The sequence below is a fragment of the Protomyctophum bolini genome (assembly GCF_963924005.1).
Source record: "Protomyctophum bolini genome assembly, chromosome: 12".
Taxonomy (NCBI): Eukaryota; Metazoa; Chordata; class Actinopteri; order Myctophiformes; family Myctophidae; genus Protomyctophum; species Protomyctophum bolini.
In genome coordinates, this window is record NC_137873.1 from 17422282 (window position 1) to 17447258 (window position 24977).

Here is a 24977-nt window from a genome sequence, read left to right on the forward strand (position 1 = left end):
TTCTCACAGATACATGGACCAATTAATGAACATTTTCCATTGCTCCATCCATTCACCTCTCCCGTATTGTAGAATGCACAGTTCTTATCTTCATCGTTAACAGGTTGTCCACTGGACCAGAACCTGCAGAGTAATAATTAATAAACAACAAAATGTAGTTTAACCACATCCACTCAGTACTCACATACAGTGACTTTGATAGAATATTAGAATTACAATAGAAAACATTTGAAAATGTCTCACTGTGTTGTCAGTGGGGTTCCATCCACCCATGTCCATTTGCCCTCAGTCCTTTTCAAACCAATCCAGGGTGAATTTTGCCAATCGCCCAATCCTCTGATGAATTCCTGATTATTTGCCAATGATTAAATCATCATTAATATATTGATGATTTAACTCTAATCTCAGAATTACAGTATCGTACATCACATGTATGTGGATGATGGACACCTGCACACTCGCACGCACGCACGCACATGCACGCACGTGCACACACACACACACACACACACACACACACACACACACACACACACACACACACACACACACACACACACACACACACACACACACACACTAACCAGTTCTTCTTTGCTGTCAATGACAGCCAGATCTGCTCCTGTCTTCAGACATTGTTCTCTACATTCATCCCAATATGTTTTAACAAGAACATGTGCATTATAGGAGCTTCCTCCAAACATCTGCCATCCAGTTGCAGGGCATAGCTTGTCTGAACATCAAACAAGAGCTATTAGAATTTACATTATCAAACAGCAGTTTTATATTATAATTGACTAAATATCACACACCATTTTCTGCACCTGCATACTGTAGTGGTTAGTACACTACTGGATTGGAAGTGAGAATGTAACGGCCAATTTGTCCATGTTCACACAAACACACACTGTGCAGAACATTTTCCAAAGAGTGTACATCTAAGGCCCAAGCCACACCAGTTGCAAATCCTTGCAATGAAACCGTTTTAAGGCATGTCATACCAATGCAACTCCTTGCAACATGCCATTGGGGTTAATGGTTGCGAGTAGTTGCATGTTGCAAGGAGTTGCGAGTAGTTGCATTGGGCTTAAAAGTGAGGTGATACATTTTGGACGGTGAAAGTAAATTAATTGTTCTCTTCACATCTGTCAGCAACTGCTTTAGCTGTACCCTGGGGTTCCGTATACAATTTTCTTTTAATTCTACTTCTGAAATTAATTTTGACATTTCTTTTAATTTGTTTTCAAGGAGACAAAAATAAAGGGATATTAATAACTAGACCCATACAAATCAGTCCGCGACCCAAACATGGGTCCCGACCCACTGTTTGGGAAACAGTGCCCTAGCCTAGAACAATATACAGATTTTGACATAGAGACTAAGCTGGTGGAAACGCTGTATTCTGGTGGAAGGAGACTTATGACTAAACTCTGATCCTATTTTTATCAGTGGTGGACGCCGGACGGTAAGTACATTTTCTTAAGTACAATTCCGATGGGTTGTTGAGTGATAGTCAACGAGCACTTCCAAACGCCAAAAAATCCTCTGCAAGGAATTTCTTGACAGGGAGTAGCTCTGAACTCATAATATGTCTAAAGTGGATTTTTATTAACCAAACACATTGCAGATAGAAAGAGGATAATTCAAGCTTTTCGTACAGCTGCAATGTTGGTGAGTTTGACGTTATTTAATACAATTTTCTGTTTGGATGAATGGGCTGTCTATGGGAAGTTGCACCTAGTTAGCACCTTGCTGGCAAGATGGCAGCCGTGTGCATATCGTCAATTGGCATGTCGGTCCGTTCCGAACCCCTGATCTGGGTGAGGTGTTTGCTGAGTCTGCGATCCCCCAGCTCTCCTCAGGCCATCTGGGGATTCAGACTTACAGCGTAGCGTCCTTCGGGTGGTGACGAGGCGGGCCTCCCTGACCTTCACTGCACCATGTGACTGCTTCTGACCTGTGGTGTGAAGTAACTAAGTACATTTGAGTACATTTCAACCACTTCAGCCCTATTTACACTTTGGCCATTTGAAAATAGCAGTCACAATGCGACGCATAGCTTGTAGATCTGCTATTTTCAAAAGATTTTTATACAATTGAAAACTTGAAATTGGACATCCTGCTTAACTGGTACTGCATTTCGATGCCAACACTTTTGTACTTTTACTCAAGTAAATTTTTAATTCCAGCCATTTGCTTGTAACAGAGTATTTCTCCATTGCTACTGAAACTTTGACGTAAGTAAAAACTGTGAGTATACTTTTTCCACCACGGCACCATGTGACTGCTTCTAACCTGCAGAGAGATGTTGCTGTCACACAGTCAGCACAGGAACAGATGGAACTCTGACCCATACGACTGACAGGGAAGGACACACACACAAACACGCAGGAAGGCACGCACGCACGCACGCACGCACGCACACTAAGAGCAAGAATCATGTCAAAGAGAGAGAGAGAGAAAAGAAAACCGGAGAGGTCATTAAAGAAAACCTCCCTGCAATCATCAGACAGAGAGAAAGAGAGAGCCATGTGTGTGTGTGTGTGTGTGTGTGTGTGTGTGTGTGTGTGTGTGTGTGTGTGTGTGTGTGTGTGCGACTGTGCGCGTGCGTGCACACACACACACACACACACACACACACACACACACACACACACACACACACACACACAAACACACACACACACACACACACACACACACACACACACTTGACCTGATCTCATCACTCCCTGACCTTTTCGGGTAGAAATGTTGGTTTTCATTTAAATAAATCCTTGGCTATGAGTGCGTGCAGTGCAGCTTTTTTCTGTACTTTTACTTATTTGCCAAGGTCAGCAGCACCTCACCAATACTGCTGTGCGCCCTTCTCCTGTTTGTTTGCTGACCTGACCTTCACCACACAGGCTTGCCAGAGAGTGAGACAGAGAGAGACACATTATAGGGAAGACGTTTCAACACATTTCAAACACAAAATACCAGATATACAAGCTACCTTTGTATTAATCTAAATTGGTGAAAATATTGCTGTCTGGGGGTTGAGGGTCGTTTCCCACCACAACAGAGGGCCCTGTATCGTACATTTTGTTTTGTGGACCCCCCGGCACAGCACGTACTGGCTGAAAATGTGATGACAAGCAGGGACGAAATGAGAGCAGCCTGCTCACAGGGCTGCTGTGACGTGTAAAATGAGATTTCGTTTTTGTAAAGCGATTACTAAGTGAAAAGGACGGTGCCCTCAAATCTGTGTGAAAGCCTCAGATTTAGTTTAGTAACTTTTATCATTAATGCTTGTTTATCACAGCAGGGAAGAGGTCTTGTTTATACTCAACTGGGGATTTTGTAGCGTGGGACGTGCTCCATGAGGATACAGAGGTCATGCTTTTGATTTTTTTGTGGGCCGATTTAGCGACCATGGGTGCAGTCTCTCGCATTTAGACTGCACTTTGGGCTAATCCGTATCCCGTTGCTTTGCATGATGTCAGTGTTCTTTTAATTAAGAGAGTGCACACTGTCTGAGATACAGTTGGATTAATTTACATTTAGGATTTTACTTTGGCGGGATCTATGGAGGTCTCTCGACTATATGAGTGACACCTGAGCTACTGCATCAGTCTGGACTCTGGAGAGAAAGAAACTAAAGACGATATGTCAGGAGTCGGCCCGGGAATAAACTGTGGAACCAAGAATGCGGAGAGCGAGACCCAGATGAAGCAGACAAACCTTTACTGTGCAATAAGTAATTAACAGTACAAACAAGGTTTCGCCTCACGAGTAACTATACGCTTAAATATGCACATAATACAAGGCCCAGGCAGAGAACAGTCACGAAGCAGCATGAGCAGAGGGCCACAAACTTTAAACAACCGACCCAGGTTCAACTTATGGAGTCTTTTAAATAACAGACGAAGCACAGAGACGAATGAAGGGAAAAGTTAGGGAGGCCAGGCGTGTGACACCATTATAATGTTTTTGTTGTAGTATGTTTTAATCTTCTATTTTTACCCGTCAAAAACTCTTCTCACATACACCAACAATGTATGTGGATTAGATTTTTCTTCTCACTATGCATGTACAAATATGTATAGCCAGGACTATGTGAAAATATCACTGTTTAAAGCTTATTGTACTCCGCTGTACACTGCCCACTTGTGGCGACACTACAAAAAGGGCAGCCTGCAAAAAATGACAGTGGCATATAATGACTGCATGAGACTGCTGCTCAAAGCCCCAAGATGCTGTAGTGCCAGTCAAATGTTTGTTGAAATAAATGTACCCACTTGCCCTGCTGTGCTACGAAACCTGATGTACAGATTTATGTGCAGGTTAACAGACTCTGAGAACAGCATCATTGCATCACTCTCTAACCCGGCTAAGAGCTCTGTCAGACTATCATCTAAGCTGTGGAGCCACTGGCGTTCTAGCCTGTATGTACAGAGATAAGTCCCCCCTGTTTGCTTGTTTATGCTTTGTTTATTTTATTTATAGTTTGTTTACTTTTGTGTTTTTATGTTTTATGTGTTCTGCCCTATGGACCCCCCTGTGAGTGTCTTGAATAAAGTTTGAATTGAATTGAATTGAATTGTTATGCAGGAAAAATATGGTGATAAAACCTATTGCATAGTGTAAAAAAAATCCGGTACAACCACTGTCTAAAAGGATGCCCTGAGGGCTCTGTTGTGGTTATCTCTGTACGCCCACTCACACACCCCGGATTGAACCACTTAAAATGGAGTTGGAACAACTAAGGTGCAGGAGGTTGGACCAAGCAGAAGACAACCAAAACACAACTGAACTAGCCACTCATGGCAACTCCACCCTGTGCCAACCGTGCCAACCACTCACCAACCTTCAATCAGGCTGACCACTCCTCCCATATAACAATTCACTGGGGTGTTTAAACACAGGTTTAAAAAATGGTGGTGTGCATAGTTTCCAGTAACCCTCCCTCCCTCTTCTCTTCTACCTCTATCTTCTCTCCAGGTTCCAGAGGGGTCTTCTATATCTCCACACAGGCACACACCTTGACCCCTAAGCCAAAGTACGACCCCCAGAACCCCCTTTAATCACACTGCCATCCATGTCCTGTGCTCCCGCACACTATACACACTTGCGTGTGGTGATGACCTTAGATGATCATGCCAGCTGGCAGCGCCCCAAATGTCATTTGGCCCCATGCCATCCCATGCCATGCCATTTTCTGTTTTTGCTCTACATTAAATATTTACTAGACCAAGTAGAGTTTCTTTAACTCCTGTCCTGTGCATTTGTGAGTCCTGATGTCTGCAGCAGTTTCCATGCATGTACAGGCATACTGTATGCATGAGGCTGTACAGCAAAATGTGCAGTATTATATTCATCCTCATAGGCTATTTATAGCTTCACTTGATGTTGCTCGGGATATGATAAAATGCGAATGCAGCTAAATTAGTGTTTGTGTGTGTGTGTGTGTGTGTGTGTGTGTGTGTGTGTGTGTGTGAGAGAGAGAATGTCTTAGTATAACCAGAAACCATGCGGTAAGCATATGTTAACTTTTCCTTTGAATAAACAGTTACGAGCGCAGCGAGCTATGACTAAAATAAAAATGTAATGTCTGCTAACTTGGAACGAGCACATGGATAATCTTTAGTTTCATACATTCTGCACAATGGGTATTTTAAGTAAATTTTATACCAATACTTTTGTTCTTTTTACTCAATGAAAAGTTGTGTTCCGGACTTTTACTTGTAACAGCAGCACTACATTTCAGTATTGATACTTTTAAGTACAAAATGTGAGTACTTTTCCACCACTGGGTTCTATTTTTCATTAACTGAGCAGTAATGGTATCTGGACATACAAGGTTTCCACCCGACAGCCACCACATTATAAGAGAAACAACCATGAGTAACTAATTGGAAGTGGCTCTGGAGTCTGGACAAAGACCATCAACCCCAATTAGAAATCTCACTGGGGAAATTAACCTTTCTACATACGGTCAGTCCATCATGTATGAGAGAGAGAGAGAGAGACAGAGAGAGAGAGAGAGAGAGAGAGAGAGAGAGAGAGAGAGAGAGAGAAAGAAGTCTGGATGCAAGAGGCATTACACCTGGGTGTAAAAAATAAAGCACATTGCCAGTCAACAGAAAGACTATTTTTATTCAGAATGGTGGGGAATGGAAGAAAAAGCAACACAGATTCTTCCCAGTCTGGGGCACTCAGCGGCTTATCTGTCAAAAGCAGAGAGAGGTTTAGTCTACATTAAAACAGTGCCAACAGGCAAAGCACTGTCTCTATGTCTCTCTCTCTGTGTCTCTCACTGTGTCCCTTTACCTCTGTGTGTCTAGGTCTAGGCCTTCTTGGCCTGTACGTAGACCTACTCAGCTATAGTGTTTCAATGGGGTATGCCAACAGCGTGATTTCTTTCTACGTCCGAGCATAGACATGGTAACGCCCCGCCTGCCTCTGATTGGCCTATCGACACTGCCAATGTCTTGCCTGTCCTCCGAGATGCAAGGGTACTCCGTGGTGGGAAATAATACAAGTACAAGAGAATGGCAATACGCGACAGTAACTTGTAACTTCAAATTTCGTTTGCCAGAAATTAAAATAAGGGACACCTATTCCGGCCCAATTAGCTATACCTGCAGGATAGCGGCACTCAATCATGAAGCTGCAACACTACAGAAAGAATTAGCAATTTTTATCTAGATGAAAAATTGTTATAGTGGTCAAATTTTGTCAAGTTAGTGTAAGAAGCAATTCGCACAAACCACACCAAAGCGTCGGGTCGGGACAAAACGGTTCTTAAGGTCAACCACACCAATGCAACTCTTCTGGTGATGATGACGCTATATAGGGATTGGGAATTTGAAGATGGAAAACGTTTCATTCAAAATGATTGGTTTACTTTACAGCATTTGTCTGCTGGAATAAAAAAAAGCTTATTGGGATCCAGCCTGGTGGAATGGAATCAGTGAATGTCAAAGACAAGGTGTCGATCTCTAGTGCACTCTTATGACGATAGCACCATTAATGCAACACAAACTAGACTATGCAGGCTAGTACGATTATGTCAAGCTTTTCATTCTTGTTTTTGGTGTTACAAGACAATCTACAAACATTTTCACCATGCCCAAAAGGTTTCAACACCAGGTCCATTGAAATTTGATGAGAGCAGGTATAGTATTTAGTATTAGTACAGTCTGCAGGAGGATGTGTAGTGTCCACATAGTAGCTGCTGGCCTGCTGCTCCTATAGAGATATCGCACAATCTGAAATTAAACCCTGGCTGAAAGGATTCTTGTTTGTGATGATTACTGCAACTTGGGCAAAATGTATGTTTTGCAGTTTGACACTGGCAGTTGTTTCCAAAATGTGAAAAATAAAATAATAAAAGTATGCTTTGGAAAATGGAATGAAATAATATTCATGACCTCCAAAAATACACTTCAACATCCACAGGCTTTATAGCAATTGTTCTGTTGCTGCTCTGTTATCAGCACTTTCAGCAGTTTAATTAATGATTCATGCACCCTGTCTGTGCGTTGTAGTCTGTTGTACGAACAACACACTCACTGATGTTATTGATTTATTCCATCAATTATTCTCTATTATACTGACCATAATTGTGTCATATTGTGTCTCCTGACAGCCATTGCTCTTGACGGCATAATTCACGTCCAAAATAATTACTCAACTTCATACATATAATGTTTATTCATCCACACAACACAAAAGCAGTTTGTCAGCTCTGTGGGCCCATTTTTCTTAACGAGGAACCTGTCGGTCAGACGGTCACAAACTTGCTCCTCTAACCTTTAGGCCACCACCAATCTGGGAATAAAATGGAAAACAGCGCAACTAGGCCATCACAGCTGCCCCCTAGCTGTGAAAATGTTTTCAACCACTTTAGTCTTATATTTTATACTTTGTCAAGTGTCAGAAATAGGAAGCAGATCTACAAGCTCAGGGTGAAGTGTTTTGTGACGTGCGGTCAGCTTGTACTGTGGATCTGCTATACTTTTGCTATTGTGAAACTTGATTGAAATGTTATCCCATAATGACATGCCCCAAATAGGGACACATATAGTTTGAAAGTCGTTTTAACACAAGGGCATGTTGTGAAACAATATTCTTGTTGACATTTGCATTTGGAGTGCTTTAAAATTGTTTAGATTATTCTGCTCTCTGTATGGGGTAATTTTATAATCACTTCCTTGTCAATTGCACTTCATGCATCCCGTAAAGGTCTGGTCACCAACTGGAGAACATTGCTGCATTAATAGTTTCTGATGAAATAATGACAATTTTCTTTTTTGGCTAACAATTCAACGTACATGTTGGGCAGCAGACCCCATAATACAGCAACCTTTAGGCAACAAGTGCAAAATGTCACATTAGTCAACAAACAATTAACGGTCACATAATCTATGTTCCTTCAAGAATGGTATTGATCAAGTATTGTCAAATTGAACTCAACATTAATTTCGACTAGACCTGTACGTTGCAACGTATGCAACTTGGGAACCTAATGATATACGTTGTCATAGCACCCGTTTTACCTGTCAGCCGGTGTCCCACGTGGAGATCTGTGTGTGCCTGAGTGTGAAGACTGCAAACTGAAAAGTGTACTTGGCAATCAATTCGGCCCATTGGCAGAGCCTGATTGGTTGAGCCTCAATTGGCTGAGGCAGAGGCTGGAAATTGCACAGGTGAAAGGAGTTGGCCTCATTAGGCCCACTGGCAGAGCCTGGCCCAGGTGAAAGGGGGTTGGCCTCAAGTCATTAGGCCCACTGGCAGAGCCTGACCAGAGCCTTTTGTTTTGGTTCTGGAGAACCGTGGGGGTGTGGAACACGTGGGTTGAATGTGAAGTCGGTGGGTCAAACGGTTCTCAAGTTACGCGCATTACAACCGTACGCACACAAGCACGCACGAGCGCACGTACGCAGAGACGTGCCGCATTTATATTCGGATTTGAAGAAGGGATTTGGAAAGGCCTAGGGTTAGTGTATTGATTCAGGCATCTTTCTGATCCACTAGGTTGGCCGTTGATGCAGAATGTAAACATTTGTAGAGGATTGTGTGATCGATTTGCAGTGGTGGAAAGTATTCTAATACATTTACTCGAGTAGCTGTACTTAAGTACAATGTTGAGCTTATTTTTTACTTTATTTTACTGGGAGTATTCCATTTTTATTAATTTTTTTTACTTTTATTTCTACTCCACTACATCTTTGAGAGGCAAATATTGTACTTTTACTCAATACTGCAATTGTTTGAAAACTTGTGAAATGGGACATTCTGCATAATGACTATTTTCTACTTTTGGCAGTTTAAGTACATTTTGATACCAATACCAATGTACTTTTACTCAAGTGCATCAAGACTTTTACTTGTAACAGTTCTTGTATTGTATGTTTATACTTTACTTAAGTAAGAAATGGGAGTACATTTTCCACCACTATCGACCCTTTGATGCTAAATGTGAACATTGCAGTAGTGGATTGTGTGATCGATTTATGTTTTTTCATTTAATTGTATAATGTGTTGTCCTCAGTAAACCTTGGCCTCAGTAAACAGACAGAGAGGTGGAGGCAGCAGTTGCTGCAGAAGTCCTGCAGGTTTAGGGCCGATTCATACTCCTGTTTCGGCGCTGTAGTGCCGAAATGATTTCGGCTCGTCAGAAAATTTCAGTAGCACCGAAGAGCCGACTTTAGGACGGTACCCGCCCCCCCGAACCTCAAATGACGTCAAATTGTAGGCTCTACAGCGCCGAACCGACTTTTATTCGGCTCTAAAATAGGAGTATGAATCGACCCTTAGTCCTTCAAACTTACATGATATCGTGAACTGAACTCTGTACTCTCTATATTGCCATCCTTAAGAAATATTAATTTAACCCAGTGGTTTTAGCTCCTTGTGACTGAAACTGATGAAAATAGCAGCAACGCGTCGTGAGCTTGTAAATTGGCTATTTTAAACATCTTAAACATTTCATTTCTAATTTAGGATTTATTATTTATTAAATGTATATATACGGTATATACCTGTATTCAAAGATTTGTTTAAAAAATCTAAACATTAAAAAAAATAGAAGATCTACAAGCTCATAGTGCAGCACAAAGTGATGCGCTGCAAGCTTGTATATCTGCCAGTTTAAGAATATTTAAACAATGAGGGTGAGGGTGTTATGAGGCGAGCATTCTATACCCTATGATACTAAGGATTTGGGCCTGAATGAAGGGGAAGAACCGTCTGCAGGACAGGCTGTCAGCCGAGAGGACACCGGGCCACAGTATACAGTATAGTACAGTACAGGCTGTCAGCCGAGAGGACACCGGGCCACAGTATACAGTATAGTACAAGTGACAAAGTATGAAGTCACCTCTGACACCGGTCACAGTGTGAGAGGACAAAAACACACACCTGTATCCAAAAGCAGAGAGAGGTTTAGCAGTGGTTCCCAAACTTTTTTCCCCCCCGAGACCCAAAAGAGAAACTTGATGACTCCCCAGGACCCAACCTCATGCTTCCTTCTATGCATGAGGAGTCCAACTCCAAACTGCTTCTTTTAACCTGACAGGGGGGGGGGGGGGTTTCCCCAGCCTGACGTAGCACGTGGAAGGAACACATAATTCCTACCAGTTCCACTCTCCTCCATCAGGCGCATGTTTTTTGTGAGGGTACGTACCCTAGGGGACACGGGGAGAACATGCAAACTCCACACAGAAAGGCCCTTTCGCCAACCCTGCCTCGGGTATGGGCACTGATGACGTGGAGGAGAGAACACGCCCCAGCGCCCACAGCGTCCCCAGCGGGACGAACCCAGGACCTTCTAGCTGTGAGGCGGCAGCACTACCGAGCCTCGTCCACTGACAATATTTCGGATATTCGAAATTAGCCGGAGTACAAGCTTACAACGCGCCGCATGGCACTTTCGAAAAGTTTTGAAGCATGTCTATTGACCTTGACAAAGCTTAACACAAATCATATGGGTCACCCGTGGCTCAAAACCTTTTCAAAGGGGGGGTCAGTGGCCAAATAAATATCATGTCAAGGGGTCCTTGACATGAATATGTCTGAGAAGCACTGACCTAGAACAAGAGCAGGCTGGGCAGGCTGTGCACCCCCAGGTGCATTGCGTGGTGCATTTTTATTACATCATTTTCTCTTGTCTTAAGACCTGAAACAACAACACAACACAACATTGATCTTCTGCTATTATTATTATTATTATTATTATTAGGGATGTCCCGATTTTCCCCCCACTTTTTTCGCTTCCGATCTTATCCCGATACCTCAATTTCTGTGTTAGCCGATACCGATACCGAATACCGATACCATGTCGTGATCTCATGTTGTGTTTATAGCTATCTATACAGTATCTCGTGTTGTGTTTATAGCAGACTCCTCACTCAAATGTGCACTTGCAGTTTGGGCAACTCCAAAGCACCTGCCATATAGTGTCAACCCCTTACCCCTGTGTTGGATCGGTGGTTAGACTCTATATTGATAACAGAATTCTAACATAGATATAGAGATCAGGAATGCTTCACTAAGCTGTGTGACCAGCTGTTCTGGTAGTCCTAAAGCAAAGCAGACCGATGCACGCACGCACACACATACACACACACACCGCAGGCAGGCACGCATGCACGCACGCAAAGTGTGCATTTTTGTTTCAATAAACTTTGCGTTTAAAGTAGTTCATCAGTACTGTTACAACTGGGCTCAGCAAATTCATATATGGAACTAAAAAAGCGAGTGTGGAATGTTCCAGCCTGTATATGAGATTGTCACTTTTTGAGTGGTGCAACCTGCACTCCTATAGACTCCTATTAACTGTATGTGTATCATATATGATGATTTCGGGTGTGACAGTACAGTACAGTACAGTACAGTACAGTACAGTACAGTACAGTACAGTACAGTACAGTACAGTACAGTACACACACGGTAACTCTGTCATTTCTCTACCATTTCGGACGCAGGGCGGCTTGCCAGAACCGGGCCGGTACCCTGGGCGCGTTCCAGTGTGTCTGGCACCTCCGGGGACCCGCCGGAGACCCCCACACGGAGTTGCACCACTCACTTCACACGGGTGTGATTTTATTTTATTTTCCCCTATTGTGTGACCGAGTATAATGATAAACTAGGGTCTTTGATTTACGAAGAAAAAAAAGAAGGGAAAAAAAAGAAAAAGAAAAAAGTTAAAATGTTGAAATAATAGGCTTCTGCCAGTAACGATATGTGGTATGTATGATGTTTAGAACATTATTTAGCATCATATTGTAGGACGCAGAACCAAACACACGCCACTTTGAGAACCACTGTTCCTTCTGGTGGGTAGCCTCAATATTACACAAGAGGGTATACGTTCTGTCATTAATGGCACACCTGCGCAGAAGTGCTTTGGTCACCATAAATCTCTGCAACAACTAATGTAAAAACTTAACCCACCTACTTGAAATCACTGTGTCAGCTGTTCCAGTCGTTGACAAGGTGTTTTTTTGCAAATATGCAAATATGCACGCACGCATATTTGCAGATCTGCTATTTTATTACATACATATAGCCTATAGGCCTACTTATACGATATAGATATATATATATATATATATATAATATAAATAGGAAAAGCAGGTTGGAGATGGTCACATATATCTCAATATGGGTTTCTTGAGAGATTACATATATCTACATATCTAACGGTGCTGCTGAATTCCATTGCTTTTTTAATGGACTCGCTCGTTGGGTTTCTGATCGGTGACAGAAACCGATACACAATATAAAGGTCACAATCTTGAACAAAATTATCCACCACTAAAGTTCTCAATGATGTTGACATGTTGTGTCTGACTCCTGTGTCTGATCACTCATGTGTTTCCTTTCCTTTGAAAAGAATAATCAAGGGACACGGTGGCATAGTCGGTAGTGCTGTCGCATCACAGCTAGAAGGTCCTCGGTTCGATTCCCACTGGGGACGCTGTGGGCGCTGGGGGTGTGTCCTCCTCCGCGTCATCAGTGCCCATACCCGAGGCGGAGTTGGCGAAAGGGCCTTTCTGTGTGGAGTTTTCATGTTCTCCCCGTGTCCCCAGGCTTATAGGTACCCTCACAAAAAACATGCAGTATTCCTGGTCTCTAAAACTACCTCCCCCTGGCCAGCCTGATGGAGGGGAAAGGAACTGATCGGAATATCGTGTTCCTTCCACGCGGTACGTCCGGCCGGGGAAACTCTCCCCTGTCAGGTGAAAAGAAGCAGCTTGGACTACTCATGCATAGAAGGAAGCATGAGGTCAGTCTGCTGCTCCCCCAGGTTGGCAGAGGAAGTGTAGCGCCTAGGATTACATTAGATAATTGACACTGGGTGAAAAAATGGGTTACAAAATCGTGAAAAAAAAAAGAATAAATCGGTGTTGCTCGTCACAAAACAATACATTGAAAACACCAGCAAATTGTTCACTCGAGCTTTCTACCCCACATGCCCTTTGTTCAAACTAATGATGTGTTCTATCTATTTCTTTTTGATCTTTGAATTGCCTTTGTGCATGACAATGTGTTTATATGAATAAAGGTGCCTCGCTTTGTCAGAGATGATTGCCCCGCATGCTTGGGAAGAACTAAACGGTCTCATTTGTTTTAAATAGGAGAATGTGGGCAGTCCATTCCTGACGGCGCTTTCTTTCTCCATGAAGGCATGCAGATAACACCTTCACATTTACATCCGCAGGCATTGAGCTGTCCACTTATTCTATTCTACAATATGCTTCATTACCACGACAAAACAACGAAGGAATTAATGCGAGGGTCCGAGTCAAGACGTCGCATGACGGCATGACAGTGTCGTGCTCCAAAAATAACCAATACCCTCAAGCTCAGTACAGTAGATCTAGCTCACATTGTGAGGTTGTATAGAGCTGTCATTTTTTACCCACCACCACCCCGTTACGGCTTACAATGCCCTGATTATAATTATAATATTCTTTGATCTAGAGGGAGATGCCCAGACCAGCGGTAGAACCAAGAGATAGAAGCTGGTCTTCTTTGACTTTGAAACATCTTAGAGGGCCAGGCTGCCAGCCAGTCCAGTTTCAATTTAGAACCCCAAGTTTAACCACTTTTAATTAACCAAGGCAATGTCATATATAGGCAAAAGTCGTGCTGGGTGGTTGTTTTGCAGAAACCAAAAAGTGGAAGAGCCAATCAGCATCTGCCAATCACAGGGCCCTAAGCAGTAAGCACAGAGTTGCATTGGCTGTTCTGAAAAATGCCCACCCAGCAGCGCTTGGGGCCAGATATAGAGACAAGACACACAAATGTGAATTCATGCGAGTGGGGGACTTCTTCTACACTAGACAAAACAAAACTAGACTCAACATATTATTGTTTAAGAATGCCAGCATCTAAAATGATCTGTATTTCAAATTCAATGCACAGTAAGCAAATTGTCCAAAAGAGGGGCAATGTGGCTTTGTATGCAGCCATGTCTCTTTTTCATTGTTCTCCAAATATGATGTAGGCCTAATAAAATTACTACTTTCTTTATGAAAACGACTTCATAAAACATAAAATAAGTGCTTGTCTTTCTTGTCGTATGCCCACAGCAGCCAGTAAAACGTCACACACGCAAGTCATTTCTGTTCAGCAACGTCGTGGGACCTATTTCAGTTTCAGCAAATTCACATAGGAACTAGCTATGCTGCTATTTTCACGTGACACTCTCACACTTTTAAGTAAAAAAAATAGATATTTAAGCTTACCTTTTGGCAGTGGGACCACATACATAACATACATGTATGCATGTTTCTGCAGGCAGCAAGCATGCTTTATACGGAGTAAATAGGTTTAGGTACAGCCGAATGGCTGCTGTGTTAAGTGGTCAGAAGACTTAAATAGCTCTAATATATTCTGATTACCGGTACTAAAGTTTTTGTGTTTGTTCAGTAAGAGGAGACCCCCTGCAGTCCTCCTTAGTAAACAGAACATTCATTTCCTGGTATAGGGAGACCAATTTTATCCAATCAGAAGAGAGAACTCACAAAGGTTACACTGTATAACTTCTTTATCCTGTATCCAATACAGGAGACTCCTGTTACTGAAAAAACACACAAAAAAAACACAAAGAATAAATGTTATGTTATGTAATAAATCTTAGTGTTTCAGCAGTTATTTGGTAAGCTTTAACTCTTGAGAGCGTAAAATGAAACCCAATGACCCCTTATCGGTCCATTTGGTTTCATTTTACGCTCTCAAGAGTATAAGAAATTATAGCTCAAATTATTGCTCAGAATCAGAATATAGAGCTTTAAGTTTAAACTCTGTCTCTGTCCAGAGCATGATCTATTTAATTTAAACATAGATAGATGCCTAGATAGACCCATTCATTGACGGGCAGGTAGGCTGATTATGCTGATAGAGGGATCGAGTTCTCACCAGCACACACAGAGAGTCAGACAGATGTTGTAAATCAGTGCGCTGGAATCCCCAGGTGATTTGTCAGAGTAGAGAAAGTTAATTTCTCAGTTCACTGGTCTTAATCAAGCTGGTTCTTCCTCTTGTTTGAACAAATTAGCAACACGATTGACCCATCTCCTCTGGGTTAGGGACTGTGAAGCGCTTTAACATCTCGTTTTTTATTTATTTTGCTCATTTGGCACGATGCTTGTAGATCTGGTATTTTCAAAAGATTTTTAGAAAAATACGTTTATTACATTTTATACATTTAGAAAAATACATTTATTACATTTAGTAATGAGTAGCCTACTTTTACTTTAGCTACTTTAAATACATTGTAATGCCAGTACTTTTACTCAAGCAAATGTTGAATACCAGACTTTTGCAGTTTTGCTTGAGTGGCTGCACCACTCAAAAATAAATTCTACAAAAATGTTCATCTCACTGCATTTCGTCTCACCAAGGAAATATAAACAGCAAGTTTCAAGTTTTGTATTATTATTATTATTATTATTTTCATATGTATTTTAATTATTATTTAATCAATAATTAGCAAAAGTCTTTGACTCGATCATAGTATACTGTAGCATCTTCTGAAGACCAGATAGTGTTTCTCACGTTGCTTAGGGTCAGCCTCTCGCACTCAAACCAGTGAGTTAGGACGAAAATGGTGACCTATATTATTCGTTGACGTCAGAGGCCGCTGTTTTACACCTTCGGCAAAAGTTGAGTTGCACTAATAAAAAGGAGAGGATGGCGTCAAGTCAACAAATAATTTGTTGGTGTTTTGCTTTAGGTTTTTATTTGTGAGTTACAGACAGTCCAGCCAGATGCCACATAAGTAGCCTACCATCATGTTTAGACTTACAAGCACAGTAAATTGGACATTTCTTCAACATTGACCTGATGTTAAGCATGCTCTTCATAAATTAAAATAATGAAGTCATGTGTCATGTCCATTAATTAATTAATTAATTCAGGACTCTGAAACCTGAGTTATGTTTCTCAAGAGAGTCCTGGTTCGGACTAGCAGGGCCTATACAATCAATCAAGTTTAATTCATTCATTCATTCTCCTTCCAATCAAATCACAGAATTCCTCATGCCACCAGTTTGTACGTAACGCCTACGCCTGGAAGTGGGCACGTGAGGCTAGGGGATGGATGGGAATGGGATGCACGAGACGGGACGTTTGGGGCTCAGTCGGTTCCTGTCCGTCCTCCCCGTCCGTCGACAGAAGACAGCAGACACACACGATGTTGTCATTGAAACACGGAACGGACAACACCACCATTTGACTTGTCGGGGGATATGAAATAACATCCGTTCATAAACGCTGAAAGGGAAGCGCCGATGCTCTCGGTTGCGAACGGGACCTCCTCCTCCTCGTTTGTTTTCGGGTTGGACTTGATAAGTGGCTGGCTGTCAAACGGGACCGTGTTTTAGTTGAGAGTAACATTTATGACAGGATCCGGTTTAAAGCTGCATGGTGTTTTGGGATAGATAAAACCCCAAAGAGTGTAACCACCACCACGTCAGGTTTCGCGGGTTGGGTGTGTAAGAAAGAACCCGGACCGGTTCGGTGGTTCGATTTGCAGCAGATATAAAGAGTGACGGCTTGCATCGCCTGAAGTCCCGACTTGACTTCACCACCGGTTGTTACCGGACAGCTGCCTGGTCAGCCCCGTGACGCTACACTCTACAGCGGCATGTACCAGGTACAGGTAAGGTTTTAAATAATACTGCACTCATAAAAAAGGGAAAAATAAAACAAAATATAAAAATAAATGTCCCAAATCTGATGATATATGTTGAACAACGAGCAGCTATAGGTTTTTTTTAGGAAACACTATGTTTTTTTGTTTTGGCCAGATCCAAATAAGCTTTGATCAATAACAATTTATATCATTTTGAATGCATGGTTGATAAACTAGTTATGACTTGAAATGGAGTAGGCTATATACAACCTGATTCATAGGACATTGACTCTTGCCAAAAATACTGTAACTGATTGTCTTGACAAGCTAGCCGACGATTTAGACTCTCGTATATGTGTTTTATCGATTCTGACATTTGAAAATGTCAGAGTCAATAAAATACATCTACGATAGTCTAAATCTTAGGCTATTGGCAAGAGACACCCCTCGTACGATGGACAATAAATTACATTTACAGCCTGTACGTCCTGGGACAGTAGTGCTTTTCTCTTGTGTGTTGTAGTATAATTATTATAATTTTTTATCCTTTTGAAATGGCAACATACCCTATTTCATCTCACGCACCTTGTGATTAAGTTCATTTTTTGAGTTTTAACTTTTAATCACCCAAGATACATTTTCCATGCAATTCCACTCAACATAACACTTTTAAAACCAAGTCATCATTGCTGACTCTGAGTTTCTTGGCCAGGAATGGCCAGGAACAAAGCCAAGATTTAGGATGATACACATTACTATCTGTATGTCCAGCTAATGCTCTATGAGAGGATGATGGATGGCATTTGAGTTAGTCCATTCGGAAAATCAATGCAAAGAAACACTATTTTGCTACAGGAGAGCAAAGTGAACAAACACCTTTCCCTCTGGAATTTAACTGAAACTATCTTTCTTCTTGATGACATACAGTATAGGAGTATAAAATGGAAAGTGTTCATAAAGATAAAACAAAAATTACAAATGGTGTGGGGAACAGTGATGAGAGACAGTGGAACTGATCTGATACTCAGGTCCTGGATTTGAAACCAGTACTTTGAAATGAATGCATTCTTATTTCCTAGTACTAAAACTTGTCACATGCGGCCGCTTGGTCAGGACAGATGGACACATGGAAATATAAATTGCATAAGCTTATATGCAGACATATTTTTCCTTTTTATCCACATATATGAACCTGAATATAATAGTATATGCAGCATATATTATGCATATACTTGCCATATATTGGCATAATATGTTAATATATTTAAAATAAAACCATAGCACCACCATGTCGCGCACCCCCTAGAAGGCGCTCGTGCACGCACCACAGTTTGGGAACCAATGGATAAGGTATATTGTATTTACATTATACTCTACCATACGGACATATAGTGCCACTTTAATGTCACTTTTTAACACACTGGGTACCCTTTCAGTGCCATTTTACAACATGCATGGTTGGTGTCAGCCTCACACACTAAAGGTAGCTCACTAAGTTAATGAGTCAGTCAGTCAGTCAATGTACTATTTATACTGATATTTATATACTGTAGTACCCAATCATAAGGTGTCTCAAGACACTCCCTATTACTGGCATGTTACTGTATAACAGGCAAACATTTCTGCACAAATAGTACATTTACAAACTCGCAACGCATCGAGACGCATTGTGATCTTGTAGATATTTACAGCGAAAACATTGGTGCAGAGCCCTGCGTGGGACTGTTTTCTTAGTTCCACTCCTGCCCGCCCGCTCCCGTTGGATTTCTGACCATTCCCCACAGTGTTTTCATTTCTGGCCACTCACAGTTAATTTCTGACCGACCACCAAAATGTAAGAACCGTTTAGCCCTGCATAATCCCGCAACATTACTGCATAGTTTTACATAATCCCACAATATGGGACCCAAAAACATTACAAGCAGAAGCACAGAATGCGAGCGAGAGAGAGAGAGAGAGTTTGATATTTCAGAACCACAGACATTTTCCCCCAAATTATGTTCTCCTTGTTTAGCCATGAGATAAATGTGTTACTTCATATCTATAGTAAACCACACATTCTTTAGGTGTGCTATTTCAGTTTTTTGTGGTACAGGATTTTGCAGGACCTAACTGTACAGTATATAGATGCAGGGTTTTCTTTTTTTATACATCTGGGGGCCCCACAGCTATTTATAAAAGACATGCTCAAGCAACGGTTGCATTGGATCCCCATGCACGGGATCCCAATCCCTATGCACTAATATGCAGGGTGCTAATTTGATGTAGAGGTGGAGAAAAGGATGGGACTGGTCAATAAATTATGATTTAGGCTTAACGACAGACTCACTGGTTAGGCCAGAGGTCTTCAGGGCATGGAAGCTGAGAGAGAGAGAGAGAGAGAAATGAAGCAGGGACCTCCACTACATAGATAGCCTTATAGGCTTGTTTGACAGCTTTATCATCAGTGCTGTGTGCACATGTTTGTTTACACATTATGTTTTCTATTAAATATGTTGGATTCATTTAACATGTAACCACTGAAACCCTCAAGTAGTAAACTTGACTTTGTACTTTTGGTTCCCCTGAACCAATCCTCTTTACTGAAAATAACCGATCTACAAGCCCACAATGCCTAATGTTCCCCTCAGAATAGGGATGCTATACAGTAGGTTTGAACTTAAGTAGTTAAGAAAAAAACAAACATCACGTGTCCTGTAGTAATATACTGCATAGTTACTGTACGTTGGTTAGACATAACAGTCCGAGGTACTTCTAACACGTGGCAGGTTAAAACTAACCCGTGGCTTGCTGCGAGTTTAGGTTTAAGGGTTGGGTTTTGGGTAGGGTGTCGGACTCATGACTAGGTTGTCGGACCAAACACCCGTGAGGACAGCTGTATTGAAGACCCCTGGGTTAGACTGTGTTGTGCAAACCAAAACATGATAGGTTCAATCCCGAGTCCGTCTGCATGCATGCAGGGGACATTTTGCGCATCAGGAGCCACATGTCCCGCCCACATGCCCTTGAGCAACATCCTAAACCCTCCACCTGCTCACTGCTCACTTATTGGAAGTTTGCTCAATGAGCTGCGACATAATACCTAAAAAAGGAAAATGTCAGGCCGCTGGACCTCATTTATCAACTACTGGTAATGAATTTTGCCAGATTGGATTTATAAATTCCATACTTCCCTTGACGGGTTTGGTGTGCGTCTGTGATAGTTTATATGCCGTGTGGATACACACGCGCACTCACACACTGTGCATGTGCTGCATTCATGCATGCATCCGTTTGTATTTCTATACTTGTGAGGCCCAAATGTCCCCAAAAGTATTACAAAATAATATAAAATAAAATAAATTGAAAATGCAACGCATCGCAAAATTCGCAACTTGTTGTGGGCTTGTAGATCTGTATTTTTCCGCATTAGGCCTGCAGTTAAAAATGGATGTTTTAAAAAATAAAATGGCATTCTAAAATGTTGATGTCCTTACAAGTATTGTAATACAAACGTGTGTGTGTGTGTGTGTGTGTGTGTGTGTGTGTGTGTGTGTGTGTGTGTGTGTGTGCGCGTGTGTGTTTTGACAGGCGTTTCACAGCCAGGTCAAGGTGATGACCTGGCTGTGAATAAAAAAAGATGTTGAAATACGCTGAGTGTTACCTGTGTTACCCTGAGTGTTAATTTAACTCAGAGAGTGTACGAATGGAACAAGAAGACTTGTACTGAGTCTGTTAGGCTGGGCAGGTTACTAGTTTTGATTGATTGATTGATTGAATGATTGAGTACTTTAACATGATAATTAACAGTACAGTAAACAGTAAAAAAAGAGAAAGTAATTAGATACCACGGGAAGTACGTTTCAAGTTACTTTGAATTTAGCACCAATATTATGTACAGTATCGTGTTGCTGTGGCACAGTGTGGTACAAGACTAATGTTCCATCGGGTCGCGGGGGCAATGAACAGTTCCAGGAGAGAGCTCCAGACATCCCTTCCCGAGCAATTTAGCCACTTCCGTTCCAAGGCCAGGGAGATATAATCCCCCCATCTGGTCCTTGGTCTGCCAAGGGGTCTCCTCTCCTCTCCTCCCAGTGGGACGTGCACCAAGGACATCCCTAAATGGAGACGCTCGTAGTTGGCTCCTTTGCAAGTGCAATTCAACTAGAACCCAGCATCCATATTCATACATTAGCCAAAAATAGCAGATCTAGAAGTCCATGAAGATGAAGACCTTTCATTAACGAACTAACTCACTTGCTCCCCCCATTCATTAGAAGGACCAGATCAGTCGCCAGCAGCGTGTGTTTTCAATGAGTAACATGGAGTTTGAAGTTCAATGGGCATATACTGTACAAGAGGGGGTGTGTCTGACAGTGGCATAACATAACAGCGGGCCCTGATGCAGGCTAACACCCCAAAGAATACCCAAAGAATATTTTGTTATGTTGACATGTAAACATCAAATATCTCAAAAGAAAGATGAGAGTCTCTACTTTCATTGGGAAAAAAGTGTGTCACCGTGATATTCCGCTGCATGTATTCTCGCCAAAAACGCTGTCTCGAAACAGAAATGTTATGAAGAAATCCTATAACATTAGACCGGATCGGGTTGGATTTTTTTATGCCAAATACCTATATAGCTACAGTATATATGAATATGACTATGGGTTCATTGTGTAGCAGTGAAAACGACACATTATAGGTAAACAGTGCTCTTATTTTACAGACCAGCGAGCAGACAGAGTGCTCTGGCCACGTTCAGGTGTTTGTGTCCCCTCTCAAACGAGCACTTGCCCAGTCGGACAACCTGAAAGCAAACTTCACCTGCCCGAAAGCTGCATTTACCTGCCAGGGGCATGTGGGCAACCATGCTGTTGGTTCTCAAACATTTTAATTTCAAGCACCACCATAACTCTGAGAGTGTACAAACACTGAAATATGTGACAATCGTGTGGACAATCACATAATGTCAGTGTTCAAATGTAAATCGTTGCAGTTTGTTTATTAGAAGCGTTCAACCTAGCAGTATTTAGGCCACGTATATTTAAAGACCTCCATATAAGTTGTGTGAAGTCCACAAGATGGTCACATTTCGGGCAGGTCACCAATTTCACCGTAACACCACCACGTCTGATCGAGTGGGAATGAGTGAGTGGCAGAGATTTGGGGTATTGGAATTTAAGCTCTGAGAGTTACAGATCTGAGTGATTTTAAGGGGCTGTCTTAAAAAAGAAAAAATAAGCAGATGATTTTAGTGTGCCACTAAAGTGGTGTATTTCGATTGGGCCTTTTCAATCAAAGGCTTTCAGCTTTCAGGAAGAAACAAATACACAGGTGAGACATATTTGTAATGTTAACTCATACAAAACAGAAAAAGTACAAAACTATGGCACCCCATTTTCAAGAAACACTACAATACTATGCATCCAATGCTGTACATTGTACAAGTATGATTGATTTATGTTAATCAAAAATTAAATCTAGTTTTATATGGAATCGTTAAAGAATCGGACCATTAAGAGGCAAAATCCCAAAGGGTCCTGACCCTGCTTGTATAATGTTGATTTAGAGAACAACGTTTATTGTACGACTTTGCCCTTGCTGCTCACTCGGCCATGTGACTGTCACTCTGGAGGAGCATGCCAAGTAAACGTCCCGTCATGAAAAATGTGAAATTGGAAATGACAACGCTGGTGTGCCCAGAGGGCAGGGCGTCAGGGAGAAGTGATCCTCTGTAGTAAATAGAGAAACATCGGACAGCTGCGATGACATGTTAAGTGCACAGTGACAGGTTCAGTTTGGAAGTGTTATGTGGGGGACCTTGAAGTCTCAGTACTGTTCATTGAAGGAGGCACACACACACACACACACACACACACACACACCTATCGTTATTTCTACACTGAGACAAAAGCTGAGAGAGCTCAGAAAGCTGAGAGAGAGACGGTGTATGAGAAATTCAGTAAGAAAGCTGAGAGACAGACAGTATAGCAAAGCTTTCACTAGTAAGAGACCACACCAACTGCTCAAGTTTAGGAGTAGTTATTGCACAAGTGAGATGTAGATGTATTGATGAGGAGCCTGAGGAGGGCGAGACTCAGGGTGGGGGCGTAGTCTCGGGAGCCTGACGACTGCCGTGCTCTGCTCGGGAGCGGTCAGTCGCCTCGGCTCGGACGATGCCCCCCTCTGAGCTCCTAGGACTAGGAGAAGGAGAGATAAAGAAGTGTTAGTGGGGCAAGGCTGAGGATGAAATGAAGGGGGTTATTTGGGGAGGAGGGGCACGAGGCAGTATCAAACAGGTAAGAGATGACGTAAGAGGTGTATTTATGCTGTGGGGAATGTTACGTGATTGGCTATGAGACTAGGGATGAACTTATGAACTTGATAAGCAGATAGGGAAGGGGAGTGATCAGGTTGAGCAGTGGGCGTTCTCTACTCCGAATCTGCGTTGAACACAAATTCATTAGAGGTAGACAAGTAAAGCTGAGAGGGAGACTTTGTAAGAGAGGCAGACAGTAGGAAAACGGACCGGGGGACAGTGTAGAAGAGACAGACATTCTACCAACACGTTGGTAGAGTGTGTGCATGCTGGTTGTGGTGTGCCAGTCTGGGCCAAATTCAGCGAAAATGTCAGGGCCGAATTTTTATCTCTGTCCAGCCCTGCATTCTGGCAGTTTTTGGGTTAATTGGCCAGCCGTACAGTCACAACCATATGACAGTCCACTCCTAGCACAATGCGTCAACGTATTTGCCCTCCCTTTTACAGTCTTTATCTTCTGTGTACAGGAGTGGAGATGTCCATGTGGACGTTATTAAAGTCAAATATTGACAGTGTGCAGTGTGCACTATGAATTGAACAAGGCTATATGGAGAAAGACAACAACGAATCGAAAACATTCTAATGTTGTTTAATACTTTGCTGTGCAATGGTTCTGCTATTTTCACACAAAAACAACGAGGCACCAGGCACGACACCAGCATGCAAATTACTAGATTTTATTTTATAAAACAATTCAACTAAAATAATGGCCTGACCTTAAAATACAAGTGAGCACAGTTTAACACATTGTGAGCTTGCAGATTGGCTATTTTGATATTTTCCCTATTATTTATATTTGTGTGCATGCATTGCTACAGTATGAAAAAGGAAAAACAACATATTGATATTTTTTGTGGCTGCTTTGCAAAAAGAACTAGTACTTCAGCACATAAACTCAATTACTCAAGCAGTTAATACTGTAGGTGTAGGTGATACGTCAATGCATGTTACCTGTGATTGAATTTGCACTGGAACATAAAAGACTTTTAAACTGTATCTCGTGGTTCAACCCATTATTGCTGTTAATGTATGTGAAGAAACATGGCAGTGTTGTCATGAAACCTCAGAACTTTGGCTCCCTTAACTCCTGGAGATCACGGTAACAATGACAAAGCAGTTGAGGTAAATAATTGAAACAGCTTGTTACTCTAAGTGTTGCAATAGCAGTGTTTTCCACTGACACCAGTGGAAAATGCGGACCGAGTCTGCAGTATATAGACTGCAGACAATTATGGCTTGGCCACTGGCAACCACAACACAATATATGTGAACAATAAGAAAATGATGGTGTTATATGGCTGTCCTGCGGGTTAATATAAAAGTGCACTTTCAGTAAGAACAGGCAACAGTATGTGCAACTTAAAATACATCTCCTGTAGAAAGTGATGCAAAATCAGGAATAGCAACTAGACATTGTATTTATATAACTCAATATTACGCAAATCTGCAGTAATACTGCAACTACTCAAAATAGACAGGCCACAGCCCGGGCCGGCCCAGCGGTCGGCCTGACAGCGTGTCACGGGTTCGACCCCCGATCCCAAC

At 42.0% G+C, this 24977-nt stretch overlaps 1 protein-coding gene across 1 annotated transcript in view; it reads left to right on the forward strand.

Moving 5' to 3' along the window:
- Positions 1–16860: 16860 nt before the first annotated feature.
- pex5lb (peroxisomal biogenesis factor 5-like b) overlaps positions 16861–24977 on the forward strand; it is a gene marked incomplete at its 3' end in the record, with an annotated part of 65147 nt that continues 57030 nt past the window's right edge. Inside the window, exon 1 of the mRNA XM_080778821.1 lies at positions 16861–17158. Within this exon, the coding sequence (XP_080634947.1) occupies positions 17144–17158 (15 nt within the window). The 5' untranslated portion in view covers positions 16861–17143. The remainder of the gene's footprint in view (positions 17159–24977) is intronic.